At 42.5% G+C, this 14576-nt stretch overlaps 1 protein-coding gene and 1 non-coding gene across 4 annotated transcripts; both read right to left on the bottom strand.

Annotated features, from left to right (window-relative positions):
• Positions 1 to 8511: 8511 nt before the first annotated feature.
• LOC119243865 (small nucleolar RNA SNORA54) lies at positions 8512 to 8638 on the bottom strand. The gene has a single exon (XR_005124867.1). It is a non-coding gene; the product is annotated as a small nucleolar RNA SNORA54 (small nucleolar RNA).
• Positions 8639 to 9467: 829 nt separating this feature from the next.
• Positions 9468 to 13672, bottom strand: LOC119243050 (UPF0729 protein C18orf32 homolog). 3 transcript variants are annotated; one of them, XM_037508534.2, is made up of 3 exons: positions 13620 to 13672; positions 10824 to 11014; positions 9468 to 10205 (listed from the first exon to the last, which is right to left on the bottom strand). In XM_037508534.2, the coding sequence occupies exons 2-3, from the start codon at positions 10986 to 10988 to the stop codon at positions 10140 to 10142; spliced, it is 231 nt and encodes a 76-aa protein (XP_037364431.1). In that variant the 5' UTR covers positions 10989 to 11014; positions 13620 to 13672; the 3' UTR covers positions 9468 to 10139. The 3 variants fall into 3 exon arrangements, with proteins under 3 accessions (XP_037364431.1, XP_037364433.1, XP_037364432.1); XM_037508536.2 differs by lacking the exon at positions 13620 to 13672 and adding an exon at positions 12981 to 13111; XM_037508535.2 differs by lacking the exon at positions 13620 to 13672 and adding an exon at positions 12865 to 12911.
• Between the last annotated feature and the right edge of the window lie 904 nt (positions 13673 to 14576).

Raw genomic sequence — 14576 nt, 5'->3', positions numbered from 1 at the left:
GGAGTGGGCCTCCCTGGCAGCGCAAGGGGTTAAGTTTCAGCACTATGAAGCTATCCACAACCACTACAGCACTGGTTCAGTCCGGGGCCAGGGAGGTACCCACATGGCTCAGCAGACCTCTGCTGTCTCGCCCGCTGCTCCCCTCAGCAGTGTATTTCAGTAGATCTGCCTGTTCTGCTCCCCACTCTGTCTCTGGTGAATCCTCTTACCACTGCTCCCCCCCACACTTCTGGCCTACACCCCAGCACTTTTTTTTTTTTTTTTTTTTTTTTGTGGGACCCTCGCCGGTGGCCAGGGAACGAACCAGCACTGCAGAGCCTGCGGGCAGCCTTGCAGCCCAGCTCTCAACCGCTGCGCCACCAGGGGAGGCCCCACCCCAGCTCTTGTATGCATAAATAAATAAAATAAATAATTAAAAAAGAGAGAGATTCAGCAAGGATAGGGGCAGTCTGTTGCAGCCTTGTTCCAGCATCTGAGCTACCTCATCTAACCCTTTTGTCACTTAGTTAATATGAAAGAGTTGGGCTAGATGGACCCTAAGTTCCCTAACAGCTTGACATTTGAAGGGTTTATTAGAAAAAAGAGCATGTAGAGTTGAGGGCAAGGAAGAGCATTTTGCTTTTTACAATATACTTCTGTATTGTAATTTTTTGAAAGAACACTCGTGATTCATCTCATAAATATTTATTGAGTAACTATTCTGGGTAAGCACTATAATAGGTGCTGGGAATTCAACATCTACTATTCTCAGAATAAAAATCAAAATTAAATATTGAGACTAGATAACAGATAATTAGGTTTTGAAACAGATTGTTCATGTGTTCATTTCTTTTCCTTCAGATGGTTTAAAGTCTTTCTTCAAATCAGGAAAATAAAAAGGCATCATACCTATATTTTTAAAATAACTTGTAGTTAGGGGGTGGCATAAAGGTTAAATCTCACCTCTATCACCACTGCAGCACGGGTTCAGTCCCCGGCCAGGGAGCTACCCACATGGCACGGCAGACATCTCCTGACTCGCCCACTGCTCCCCTCAGCAGTGTATTTCAGTCAGTCTGCCTGTTCTGTTCCCCACTCTGTCTCTGGTGAATCCTCTCACCATCTGCACCTCTGGCCTACACCCCAGTTCTTGTATGCATAAATAAATAAAAATAAATCTTTGAAAAAATAAAACAAAATAAAACGCAGCCAGGGAGGATTGTTTTTCTCCTTTGAACCAAACTAAAGAACTTTGGGCAAGGTCAGAAAGCAATTATTTTAATTAATCATTTCAAGACATCAAGCAAGCAATTGTTTGACGTTATAAACCAGGAACAGAGGTCAAATGTACAGGAAAAGTATATTTTGGTCATCTATGTTAGGCTAAAAGTTCAGGAGACCATTAGAAAGGACACAAGAACTAAAGATTATGGAACTTTTAGCAGGAGGATAGAAAGAGTTCCCTTTCCAGCCTTTTCAGAGAACCATAAACCAATTACTCACAACCAAGGATAGTGTAAGCTTTACCACTAATCAACCCTTCATTAACCATTTAACTCACCTTCCTCTCTTTGTTTCCAATAATTTTACTGACTTTGTCCCTTCATGGGAACATATTTTAGGTTTTTTACCTGAATCTGTATACCCTAAACTACAATACTTTTATCCCAAATAAGCACATCTTGCCTTTCTAATGGTCTCCTGAACTTTTAGCCTAACGTAGATGACTAAAAAATATTTTTCCTGTACATTTGACCTCTGTTCCTGGTTTATAGCTCCCCAACCCCCTAGAATGTCCTAAGTGACAAGCACACAATGGTGTTTTGTCTGGTTAATGGTAACTTCTGGAATTCACTTGATGATGGGAAAGGACGCTGTGATTGGAAGGTTGGAACTTTTAGTCCCCACCCTCCTCGCATCTCCGGGAATGGGGGGAGGGGCTGGAGATAAAGACCAATCATCAATGACCAAAGAACTCATCAACTATGTCTATGTAATGAAACCACCATAAAAACCAAAAGAGATGGGGTTCAGAGCGCTTCCAGGTTGGGGAACCAGATGCTTCCGTGGGCCACTATGCCAGGTCCCAAGCTCCATGAGGACAGAGCTTCCTTATGTAGGACCTTGCCCTATATATCTCTTTTGCTGTCTGTTGATTTGTGTCCTTTAATATCCTTTGTAATAAACCAGATCTCTAGTAAGTAAAATGTTTCTGAGTTCTATGAGCCACTCTAGCAAATCACTCAAGCCTAGGAGGGGGTCCTGGGAATCTCTGATTTATAGAGCTAGTCAGTCAGAATCACAGGTAACAGCTGAGGCTTGCGCTGGCGTCTGAAGTGGGTGGGTCAGGGGTACAATCTTATAGGACTAAACCCTTAACCTGTGGAATCTGCTGTTATTTCTGGGTAGTGTCAGAATTGAGCTGAATTGGGTTAAAGTGTAGATACCCAGTCTGGAGAATTGCTTTATGTGTGTGGGAACTCTTCCTGCTACACACACAAATTGAAACTTGGTGATCAGGGCACCCAACTCAGACCCTCATGCCAAGTGACTGCAAACACTCCTCTGAACTACAAGAGCAGTCCCTGGCAGACTGAAAATATAGTGGGGACTTCAGTCCCAAGACCACAAGAAAAAGAATAATGCTGACAAGTCAGTAGCCTTCCTATACACAAACAATAAATCTGAAGAAGAAGAAATAAAAAAAACTATCCCTTTTATTATCAAAACAAAAAAAATCAAATATTTGGGAATAAATCTAACAAAAGAGGTAAAGGACCTATACAAAGAAAACTATAAAACATTGTTAAAAGAAATAGAAGAAGACACAAATAAATGAAAAGACATCCCCTGCTCATGGATTGGAAGAATAAACATTATTAAAATGGCCATCCTACCAAAAGCAATATACAGATTCAATGCTATTCCAATCAAAATTTCAATGTCATTCTTCAAAGAAATAGAACAATTATTGATGAAATTCATATGGAATCACCAAAAACCCCGAATAGCCAAAGCTCTCCTGAAAAAAAAATGAAGGGAATGGAGGCATCACACTCCCAGACTTCAAACTATACTACAAAGCCATAATCATCAAAACTGCATGGTATTGGAACAAGAACAGACATACAGACCAATGGAATCAAATAGAAAATCCAGAAATAAACCCACAGATTTATGGTCAACTAATCTTTGACAAAGGAGCAAAGACTATGCATTGGAGCAAAGAAAGTTTGTTCAATAAATGGTGCTGGGAAAACTGGGTTGCTACATGCAAAAGAATGAAGCTTGACCACTACCTCACACCATACACAAAAATCAACTCAAAATGGATTAAAGAACTAGACATAAGACCTGAAACCATAAAATACATAGAAGGAAATATAGGTAAAACACTACATGACAAACACCTCAGTAACATCTTTAAAGACACATCACCCAAAGAAGTGATAGTGAAGGAAAAGATAAACAGCTGGGACTACATCAAATTAAAGAGCTTCTGCACAGCAAAAGAGACAATAACAAAAACAAAGAGAAACCCCACCAACTGGGAGAACATTTTTGCACCCAACACTAATGATAAAGGACTGATCACAAAAATCTGCAAAGAGCTGATGAGACTCAACAACAACAAAGAAAATAATCCAGTCAGAAAATGAGCAGAAGAGCTAAAAAGAAACTTCTCTGAAGAGGAAATGCAAATGGCCAACAGGCATATGAAAAAATGTTCAACATCACTTGTAATCAGGGAAATGAAAATCAAAACTACCATGAGATATCATCTTACACCAGTGAGAATGGCACATATTAAAAAAACTAGCAACAACAAATGTTGGTGAGGGTGTGGAGAAAAAGGAACTCTTCTGCACTGTTGGTGGGAGTGCAAACTGGTCCAACCACTGTGGAAAGCTGTGTGGAGATTTCTGGACCTACTAAACATAGAGCTTCCATATGATCCAGCAATTCCACTCCTAGGTATTTACCCAAAGGACACAGAAACATCCATTCCAAAGAGCACCTGCACCCCTATGTTTATAGCAGCACTATTTACAATAGCTAAGCTTTGGAAACAAATGCCCAAAAATAGATGACTGGATCAAGAAGATGTGGTACATATATACCATGGAATATTACTCAGCATTCAAAAAGATAAACACATGCAATTTGCAGCAACATGGATGGCGCTGGAAGGGATCATGCTCAGCGAAATAAGCCAGAAAGAAAAAGAAAAATACCGGATGGTCTCACTCATAGCAGGAATCTAGAAAACTTAAATAAGGGACCAGGAAAATGAATAACTGTAAGAAAGTGAAATCAAAATCAACAAAAAACTATGAACCAGAGACACTCTATGGGGGGTAGGGGGCGGGAGGGGAGGGATTGGGGTCAAAATAAGGGGGTTGCAATTGTATGGGGAATATAAAAATAAAATTTATTATTTAAAAAAAAAAAAAAAGAAGAATGCTGACAAGTGAGGTTGGAAGCCCAAAGAACCACAGAGAGGCCAACATCCTGGCTTCAGCACAGTGAGCCCTGGAAATCTAACCATACCATACCCAATATCTGACCTACAGGAACTGCAAGATAATGACTATGTTATTTTAAGCCACCAAGTTTGTGGCAACTGTTTTATAGCAGAAAACTAATACACCAAGGATGCACACAACTTCACGCATTGAATTACAAGGCAGGAGCAGAACCTCTGTGTTTGGTTGTAGGTATGCATCGTATAGGTCAAGGAGTATCATTTACATTGTTTTCCATGTGATTGGTGCCCTCTGAAATTGAGCAGTGCACACTCAGAACAACAGTGCACAGCAACCCTGCAGGGGAGTCCGTTGCAGCCTTTTTCCAGCATCTGGGCTACCTCATCTAACCCTTTTGTCACTTAGTAAATAAGAAAGAGTTGGGCTAGATGGACCCTAAGTTCCCTAACAGCTGGACATTTGGAGGGTTTATTGTATTTAGTGCTGACTAAACTATACACTGATCCTTTGCAGTTCATCTACAGTTCTCAATTCAACCTCTTATTGCACCTAAACAGCTTGGCCCTCGTCTTTGCTGCTTCTCCAAGGAGCTGTCAATACATCCATGAATATATGGCTTTGAGGAAACAACCAGCCATGAGCTCCATAGGGAGGAAACCCTGAGGATTCTTCCCTCTCTTGCTATTCTTCATTATGAGTGAAGCCAGGACATTTAGCTTTTGAGTTCAAACAGCTCAACGTTAGTGAGTAACTGTTGTTTTCAATCCAGTCAGTCTGTTGAAGAGAACATGCCTAGTGGTCATTTTGAGAACTCGACCACTTGTTTCTTAGGAAGGCAGCTTGGTAATGAAAAAGAGAATGTGACAAAACCCAAGTCTTTCAGGCAAGCCTAGAATAATTACCCTAGACTATGACCCTGACAAAAAAGAAGAGGCAGGAAATGTAGTTAAAATTAGGTAAGCCCAAAAATAAACTATTGACAATTAGCTAAGTTAATATGTCATGGTGAAGGTGAGCAAAACTGAAACCAGTACACAAACATTGGTTAGTCCAACCCTCCCCTCCTCGTCACTTCTGGCCAATTATTTCCACACTAAGGTCTTTTTTTTTTTTTTTTTTTTTTAACTTTCTTTCAAAGAGCCCACATTTAATCACCGGGCCAGGTACAGAAACATACCAAGAGAAAATCCACAAAGCAGTGATATTTTCAGTGTGATATGGCAGATGCTACTGATCTTGATACAGCAAAAATATGTGCACCAACTCATGTGTGCATCCTTGCAGACCCAGCTTGGTTCTTCTCCAGTGTCTCCTTTTGGAGCTGTACCTGATTTTATTACTAATTTTCATCCCTATCTACTAGGGAATGGGGTGATTCTGTTCCTTGGCCAGGAATCACTTGATCCTGTGAGAAGTTCTGTGAAAAGATGCGGTGACGAAGAGGCAAGCCCACACAGCCCAAGGGCAGAGGGAAGAAGTGAGAACCCCTACAAGGTCTTACAAGCTATCAGGAGCTCTGCTCATTCTGGAAGGGGTCAATATTTTTAAAATTGTGTAATTGAGTATGGCTTTGACATCCTAGATTCTCCATTTAACACATTTAAACTCTAGGAGCCTATTTTCTTTTCTTTTTTTTTTTTTTTTTTTAAAGATTCATTTATTTATTTATGCAAGCAGTGGGTACAGTCAGAAGCGCAGGAGTGTGAGAGAATTCACCAGAGCCAGAGCGGGGAACAGAACAGGCAGACCTACGAAGTACACTGCTGAGGGGAGCAGCGGGTGGCAGGAGAGGTCTGTGCACCATGTGGGACCCTCCTCCGGTGGCTGAGGAGCAGCCGGGGATCAAATCGGCGCCGCAGAGGCTACGGGCAGTTTCGCAACCCAGCACTCAACCGCTGCGCCACCAGGGAGGCCCAGGAGTTTATTTTCTTGACTGTATTGCAAAATTTTATAAGGTTCAGCTAAGATCTGGAGTAAAATACCTTTGCATGGTGCCAGGCATGTACCTTTAACAAAATGGTAGCTCTCACTGAAAAGCCAACCTTGAAATATAGATTACAAGATGGTAGAATTAATATATTTTGGGAGTACACAAGTCTAGGGCCTCCCCGGTGGTGCAGCAGTTGAGCGCTGGGTTGCGAAGCTACCTGCAGCCTCTGCAGCGCCGGTTCGATCCCCGGCTGCTCCCCGGCCACCAGAGGAGGGTCCCACATGGCGAACAGACCTCTCCTGCCGCCCGCTGCTCCCCTCAGCAGTGTACTTCGGTCCTTCTGCCTGCTCTGCTCCCTGCTCTGGCTCTGGTGGATTCTCTCACCCTCCCGCGCTTCTGACTGTACCCAGTGCATGTATAAATGAATAAATAAATCTTTAAAAAAAAAAAAAAGAGTACACAAGTCTAGAACAGTGGCTACCAAATCTAGACTAAGGTTAGGTAATAAGAGTTTTCACCAAATCAACCATAAAAAGAAAGAGAAAAAAGGACATCATAGTGAATTTTTCAAAAAAAGATCTTTCCTGAACTTACTCAAACTAATGTGTTGTCACCCGTTTTTTTCCTTTATTCTCATGATCTTTTTCAATCTTTTAGTGTCAAAATGTCTTTTGAAATAATGTTAATATAACTTTTTAATGTGTTCCTGCTTCACAAAATACAAAGTCAGCAAATATATACGTCACCTCAATTTCTTCGAAAATGTTTTCACTAGTATATAAGTTCTCACTTAATATGACATAAGGGTTCTTAGCATCTCTCTGGTGACAAACACATCATCAAGCTTCTAAGCAAAGACCCACAGCACTTCTAATATTAAAAGAATAATTTGTAGGGTCTCCCTAGTGGCACAAAGTGTTAAGTATCAGCACCATGAAGCTATCTCGAGCCACTGCAGCATGAGTTCAATCCCCGGCCAGGGAGTTGACCCACATGGAGCAGCAAACTTGTTTTGCCCGCTGCTCCCCACAGCAGTGTATTTCAGTCAATCTGCCTGTTCTGCTCCCCACTCTGTCTCTGGTGAATCCTCTCACTCCCTGCACGTTTGGCCTGTACCCCAGTCCTTATATGCATAAATAAATCTTTAACGTGGGAGTAAATCAAAAGGCAGGTGTGGGACCCAGGAAACAAGAGATCCAAGACAGGACCGGTAAAGAAAAACCCCAAGGGTTGCCACTGCACCAGGCTCAGATAACAACTAGTAAAGAGAGGATGGGGAGGAAAGAGTAATTTATAGTTTCAGGAAAGTTCTGGGAAACTCCGTCTCATCACAAAATCTATGCTGTGGGCAGTATTTACTTCTATAGCAGTGTCCCATCTAGAAGTAGACCATACACAGAGACAAAGCAGTGACCCAGAGCCAGCATTAAGAGATGCTATCAGGCCCAAAAGAGCAGGAGAGGGAGGTTAGGTGAAAATGAAAGGAGTCATGAGTCTTGCTGGTGTTGGCCACCTTGAGGTGCGGAGACCTTAGCTGAGGAACACTTAGCCTGAGGAGGCCCTGAAAGGAGGGTGCCAAGGGAATATACCCTGACCTCATTCCTTCTTTCTCTCCCTTCCATCTCTTTCTGCAGATTCCCACTGGCCAAACCCAACAGAAGTCTGTTGATGCTGGTCCATGGGTAGAAAAGTACAGTGGAGGGAGCAGAGATTGGGGGGAAAAACTCACCTGGTATATTTAAATAACTTATAATAACTCAACCAAAATTTACAATAACATAATGGGAGATGTAGAGGGAATGCAATATAAGATAGCCTATGGTGGGAAGTCAGTGATGTAAAAATATGTTTCAAAATATAGCAGAGTATTATCTTAGAAATATGGAGATAAAGTACAAGACCCCAAAAAACAGCTAAATGAGTAAAGCCTTTAGGGAATAAGGGATGAGAACATTGTAAGCCTTGTAATATTCTCGCATTACCTTCACGGAGCTAGAATAAGGGAATGAGGAGAGAAAGAAATTTTTTACTTAATTTTCTTTTGTATTGCTTTACGATGATAGCTGCAATTTTTTTTTTTTTCTTTTTCCCCCCCTCACCCTGCAGCCCCACGGGAGCTGTCTCCAGGGCCTGAGACCGAGCGCCACCAGCCAGGCAGCCAGTCACGAGTCCTGGGGGTTACTCTGGCACTGGAATGGAACCCGCCAGCCACAGCCAGGCTGATGTGTCACGAACAGTGCTCGATAGCTGCAATTTTTATAATATACTTCTTCTATCTTAAAAAGCAAACTAAACCAATCAACTAGACTGTTGCTAAAGGGAATTTATCTTATCCCTCAGGTGGGTTGGGGACAGAAGTTTAAATCTGCTGATTTACATCCTATGAAGTGCAGGGGGGAAATCAGTGACTTGACCATGAATCAGCAGACACATAGTTCAACAGAGCCTCGGATAAGTCCTAGGGCTTCACTGGGGGCCCCCGGGCAGGAGACCCTTCTAGCCTCTCCTTACTTTATTTTTTTTTTGAGATTTATTTATTTATGCATACAAGAGCTGGGGTACAGACCAGAGGTGTCGAGGGGTGACAGGATTCACCAGAGACAGAGTGGGGAGCAGAATAGGCAGACGGACTGAAGTACACTGCTGAGGGGAGCAGCGGAGCGAGTCAGAAGAGGTCTGCTGCACCATGTGGGTTGCTCCCTGGCTGGCCAGGAATCGAACTCATGCTGCAGAGGCTGCGGATAGCTTCATAGATTGCATCTTAACACTTGTGCCACCAGGGAAGCTCTCTCCTTACTTTAGAGGGAACAAGTAGATGTGATATAAAGGTATATAGTATAAATCTATATATTGTATAGATTCCTGCACTAAAGCCCAAGGATGAGAGACCATGCAGGGTTCACATAAGCAAAGAACTGCCTTATCACATCGCTGTTGTAAAACACCACGTGTTGTCATCCAACTATTGGTAACTGATTAAAAAGGGAAAGAAAATATTGTCCCCCAACTATCCAGATGCCATCACAATTAGAATCCTGATTTCTGAGGTGGTAAAAAATTTTCCTTTTAAACTTAAAAACAAACAAAAAACCCCATGAGCTAAACTGAGTATTTATTTGTAGGAATACAAAGAATGCAATAGGATTAGAATCGTATAATACATTAGACATTTATGAAAAAGATGTTCCATTTTTAAAAAGAAGTATCCCTATTTTCCTGCCATTTCTATCTTCTTCAGAACAATAAATAATATTACTACTCTCACAGATAAGTTGCTCCATCGTGTTGGATAGTAATAGCTTTGTTTCACATCATTATCCTGCCAATACTCACTGCTCTGCTTCACAGTAAAACTGCACTCTACTAAAATTACACGAGTCCAAAGAAATTAGGGCGAACAGCAGTCAGAATCGTGTGAATGAAAGCTAAAGGCCCAGGATTTTTAAGTACTGATTTAGCAATACTGTCTCTAGTGGTACAACCTTCTATTTATTCGTATTATTAAAACTGCAATAAGGAAATAAAGGCTAATTAATGAAAAAGGAACTGAGGAATGAGGTCATTAAATATAACTAAATACATCCTAACTATAAATACCATGTATTTCCTGATTGTTATCAGGTAAATACCTAATTTATCCCAAATTCTGGTCTCGGAGAAAAAGGTCAGAGACAATTACAAAGAAGGTGCTTCAAATCATCAAGTCCATTTTTGAAACAGTGAGATCCTTTGGGAAAATCCCTTTAGTCTTTCTTTTTATCTGAGATTTCTATTGGTCCTTTTATTGGTAATCCATTTATGTCTGCACCCTAAAAAAAAAAAAAAATTAGGTATTACAACAAAAAAAAACTTATAAGGGAATTTCTTTTTAAAAACAGACAACAAACCTCAGAATGAAAAAAACTGTGCCTCTAGAAATATTCAGGATGGCTCAGTTAATGCAAATGAACATTCAAAGTTCAGCTTAACAAGCACTGATGTTAAAGGCAACAAACTGTCTAAATATTCATTTTAAAAAAGACTTGATTTTGTTTTTTACATACTTGTAATTAAATCTTTTGTCACAGTTATCAATCAGTAAAACTGGTCCATATTAGATACTAAAATATTAGTATCTCTTCTCAGCCACTAGCTATATACTATTACTGTTACCACTCAGAAGTTTATTAGTTATATTTTAGCCAAAAAGCCATTAGGCAAGGAACAAATGCATTAATGAGAGGCCAGTTTAAAACCTTCATTTAAACCAAATGTTAATTACTTAAAAGAAACCCCAAAACCCCCATTTGGGGGGAAAAAAAAGAAGGAAACTAAGACACTAATGAAGCCTCTAGTCCTAGAAACTTGTTTGTACAAAAACCAAGTATTTTGCCTTCACTATACCACCACCTTACCAGCTCTTACTCAGGGCACTGCAATGCTCCTACCTTATAGTCTCCTTTGCCTGTGTTTTTATCATTGGATTCTTGTAGAGCTTTCCCAGGCCACATCCAAGTAACAAACGGGGAAATCAGAGGGTAGATGTATGGCTCCAGGAATTTTTTGTAGACCCACAGCAGAACTGGAATGACGATGCAAGGAATGCAGACCATTTTCTCAGATTTGAGCTCGTTAACTACTGATGTAAGTGAAGAAAAAAACAAATTAGTTTATTGGAGATTAATGACTAATGAAATTTATGGGATTAATATTTCTGAAAGGACTACAATCATTCCACATTGAAAGAAAAACTTTAATCATACTATTAGCTAAAAGTAAGTCTATTAAGTAAAAAGCCTATGTGTAAGGTAAAGGAGTAACAGGTGATAGAAATGAAAACAGTGAGGTTGCCTACCTCCAAACTTCTCCAACCACAAATTTAATGATAAAGGACAAACAACATTTACTGAGCGCTAGGCATTAAGTCCTTTGCATGTATCAACTCATTTAATACTCAAAAAACCCAGTGAGAGTAGATGATACCCTTCACAGATAATGAAAATGTAAGGAATTTGACACCTAATCATCTCCAGACTGACAATATTAATTACGAAAACTTATGGAAGGGTAAGTCTTGGAATATAGAGCTCTTCTTTTTTCTTTTTTAAAATATTTTATTTATACATACAAGAACTGGGGTCTAGGCCAGAGGTGCAGGGAGTGAGAGGTTTTACCAGAGACAGAGTGGGGAGCAGAATCGGGGGAGCTACTGAAATACACTGCTGAGAGCAGCAGTGGATGAGAGAGGAGAGGTCTGCTGCACCATGTGGGTTAGCTCCCAGGCTGGGGATCGAACTCATTCTGCAGTGGCTGCTTATAGCTTCGTAGGGCTGAGACTTATCCCCTTTTCCTACCAGGGAGGCCCCTTTCTTTTTTTTTTTTTAATGGCAATTATGGTGCATATGCAGTAAAAAACTGAATTTGTATCATTGTTATAAGAAAATTGTCTCTTTCCAAAATCAACACCTTTAATTTCCTTGATTAGAAGTCATCTTAGACTTTCTCAAAATCAGCAATTTCTTGAAAAAAGAACCAATACTATGATAATATACTATTAAGTCAAAGATTTAAGATTAGAATAATTTTTAATGCCTTAGAGTAGGCCTGAAAAACTAAGAAGCTGGGGTCTCTCTGGTGGTGCAGGGATTAAAGACAGCGCTATTACGCTACTGCCAGCCACTACAGCTGTTTGATCCCTAGCTGGCCAGGGAGCAACCCACATGGCACAGCAGCTCTCCTGTTTCACCCACTGCTCTCATCAGCAATGTCTTTCAGTACATCTGTCTGTTCTGCTTCCCACTGTCTCTGGTGAATCCTCTTACCTCCCGCACCTCTGGCTTAAACCCCAGGTCTTGTATGCATAAATAAATCTTAAAAAAAAAAAAAAGGAATTTACCAAAATATTTTGTTTCAAAAACCTGAAGAACATATAGTCTGGTTAGAATAAGACAAACAAGCAATGAGTGTTTTTCAGCATTTTTAAAGGAATCATTATTTCTGACCACAGACACTGAGAATCAATCTGATTTGAAGACATATTCTAGATTAGGTCTTACAAGTGCCACAGTCTATCAAGTTGATTGGCTGATGCTGCCTGCACTGAGACCTGCTTTCACCACTTTGTAGATGGTGATCTTGGGCCAACTGTTTAACCAATGTGTGCCTTCATTGCCTCAAGTGTAAAATGAAGACAACAGTATCTATCTCACAGGAATGTAGTGTTGATTAAATAAATTAATAAGGTTGCAAACGCCACAACAGTGTCTGCATATATTAAGGGGTATGTAAGTGTTATCAGAGGAAGATTAAAAAGAAAAAAGGATCCACAAGTTGTGGCCTGCCCAAAGTTCATACAGAAGTCACTAATAACTAGAAGTGGCTAAGAACAGCATTTGCAGTTCTGGTTTCCTACCTCTATGCTCTGGTCTTTTCCCTTGCCCAAAACTACAAGAATCGATGACTGGCAATCCGTCCATCTTAAATACTCACTTTTACCGTTGCAATTGGTGGTGTAAGTCCGAACACATTGACTAAACTATAAACTACTGGACAGTATTAAAGAACTAATCACCAGCGGCATAATCACGGCTTTTAGAAAACTTAACTGTCTTCAAAATGAAGCGTCTGTATTTTATCTCAGGTGATGTATTTTACTTCATACATGTGAACACTGTGACTGCTGTAAAGGCCTCGGTGACCATGATAAACTGATGAAACTATCAATTTATTTCATCTCTCCGAACCCACTCTCGACTGCAAGACAGCGAGTAAAATGGATTAAACCTATCGGAGAGGCATTTCCCATCGGCGTAGCTCAGGCTGCATCAGAACCGGGCAGGAGGGCGGGGATCGCTGTCCCGAGGGAGGCCGGTTCGGCCGACCCTTTCGCTGGAGACAAAGGCGAGCGGGGCCGGGTTCGGCGAGAGACGACGACTGAGCGCGCAGAGAGCGAGAGGCAGTGATGAAGGGGAAAGGCGAGGAAGGAGCGCGACAGCGCAGAACGAAGACAACAGCCGTGAGAGAGGAGAGGCGCGGGCCAGGACGGCGGACGCGGGGTGCAGGGGGCGGGCGAGGGGAGCGCCGCGGGGCCGGGGCCGGGGCGCGCGTTCCGAGCCGGAAGCGGAGCCGACCCGGAGCGCAGGAGGAGCCCCGGCCCGGCTGGCGTCCGCGGAGCATTGACACGGCGCCGCGGCCACAGCCCACCCAGACCCCAGCCCAGCCCAGCCCAGCCCAGCCCAGCTCACCGGCGACCACCGAGCCCAGGTGAAATGTCCGCCCTTCCGGAGGGAGGCGCACGGCGGCCAGGCCAATGGAGACCGCAAAAAAAGGTCGACAAAGGTGCGCATGCGTCAGCCCCAGGACGCACAGGACGTAACGGTGACGCCCGGGCGGGACGTGGCGCGGCTTCCGGCGGCCCAAGGCCTGTGGGTCGCGCGGAGAAGCCGGGCCTTCCAGCGCTGAGGCTCATGGGTCCCTGCCGTGCTCCGGATGCAAAACTCATTCGGCAAAGAACGCCCTCGACGGACGGCCGCCAATCCTGGCGGGGTGTCCGCCTGCCTTAGGCCGTTTTCAGACGCAGTTGCGGCTGAAAGGCCTTCACTCTTGTTAAAGGCCTCAGAATACACGAAGGCCCACAGCAGTGCCATTTGTAACCCAAGAGCCCCAGATGCTCACTAATTTTCATACAGTGAATTTCTCAATAAATAGGACACGCGCTGCGAGGATGCACACTGAATGTAAGCTGTCACAGTGATACCGGAATTGTCAGGCCTAGTCTCCCAGCCAGGAACGGATTCCAGGCTGCAGGGCAGCGCTGAGCCCCAGCCGCTAGAGCCCCCACGGGTTGGTGTCTCACGAAGCCGCAGCAGGAACTTCGCAGACGCTCAGGCAAGCAAGTGAGAAGAGGCAGGGCAGGTTTGTTTAGAAAAAGTTTATTGAGGAGAAAAAGAACAGAAATAAAGTGGGACTCCCAGACCAGGGAACCAGGCTGGGAGGGGCAAGGAAGCCCAAGTGGAATTGTGTTTCAGGGAATATATACCTTTTTTCCCTCATTATTCTAAAACTTTACCAGTCTCTTTGTGATTGGTTAGTTCTTGGCTGTCTCACTTAATTTGCTACTGAGTGGGGATCTTCACATTCCTTATCTAACAGCTTTCTCTTTTCCCATTTGTTGCATTTTTAAATTTATGGCCCAGTCTTCT

This window comes from Talpa occidentalis, unplaced genomic scaffold (assembly GCF_014898055.3).
Source record: "Talpa occidentalis isolate TD23 unplaced genomic scaffold, MPIMG_talOcc4v2.1 talOcc4.13, whole genome shotgun sequence".
Lineage (NCBI taxonomy): Eukaryota > Metazoa > Chordata > Mammalia > Eulipotyphla > Talpidae > Talpa > Talpa occidentalis.
This window is presented reverse-complemented; position numbering and strand designations above follow the sequence as displayed.

Excerpts from the sequence above, each read along its gene's own strand:
- LOC119243050 (XM_037508534.2), bottom strand. The coding sequence starts at position 10,988 with ATGGTCTGCATTCCTTGCATCGTCATTCCAGTTCTGCTGTGGGTCTAC. Across the intron at positions 10,206-10,823 it reads CAGGCAAAGGAGACTATAAG|GGTGCAGACATAAATGGATT; the intron begins GTAGGAGCATTG and ends TTTTTTTTTTAG.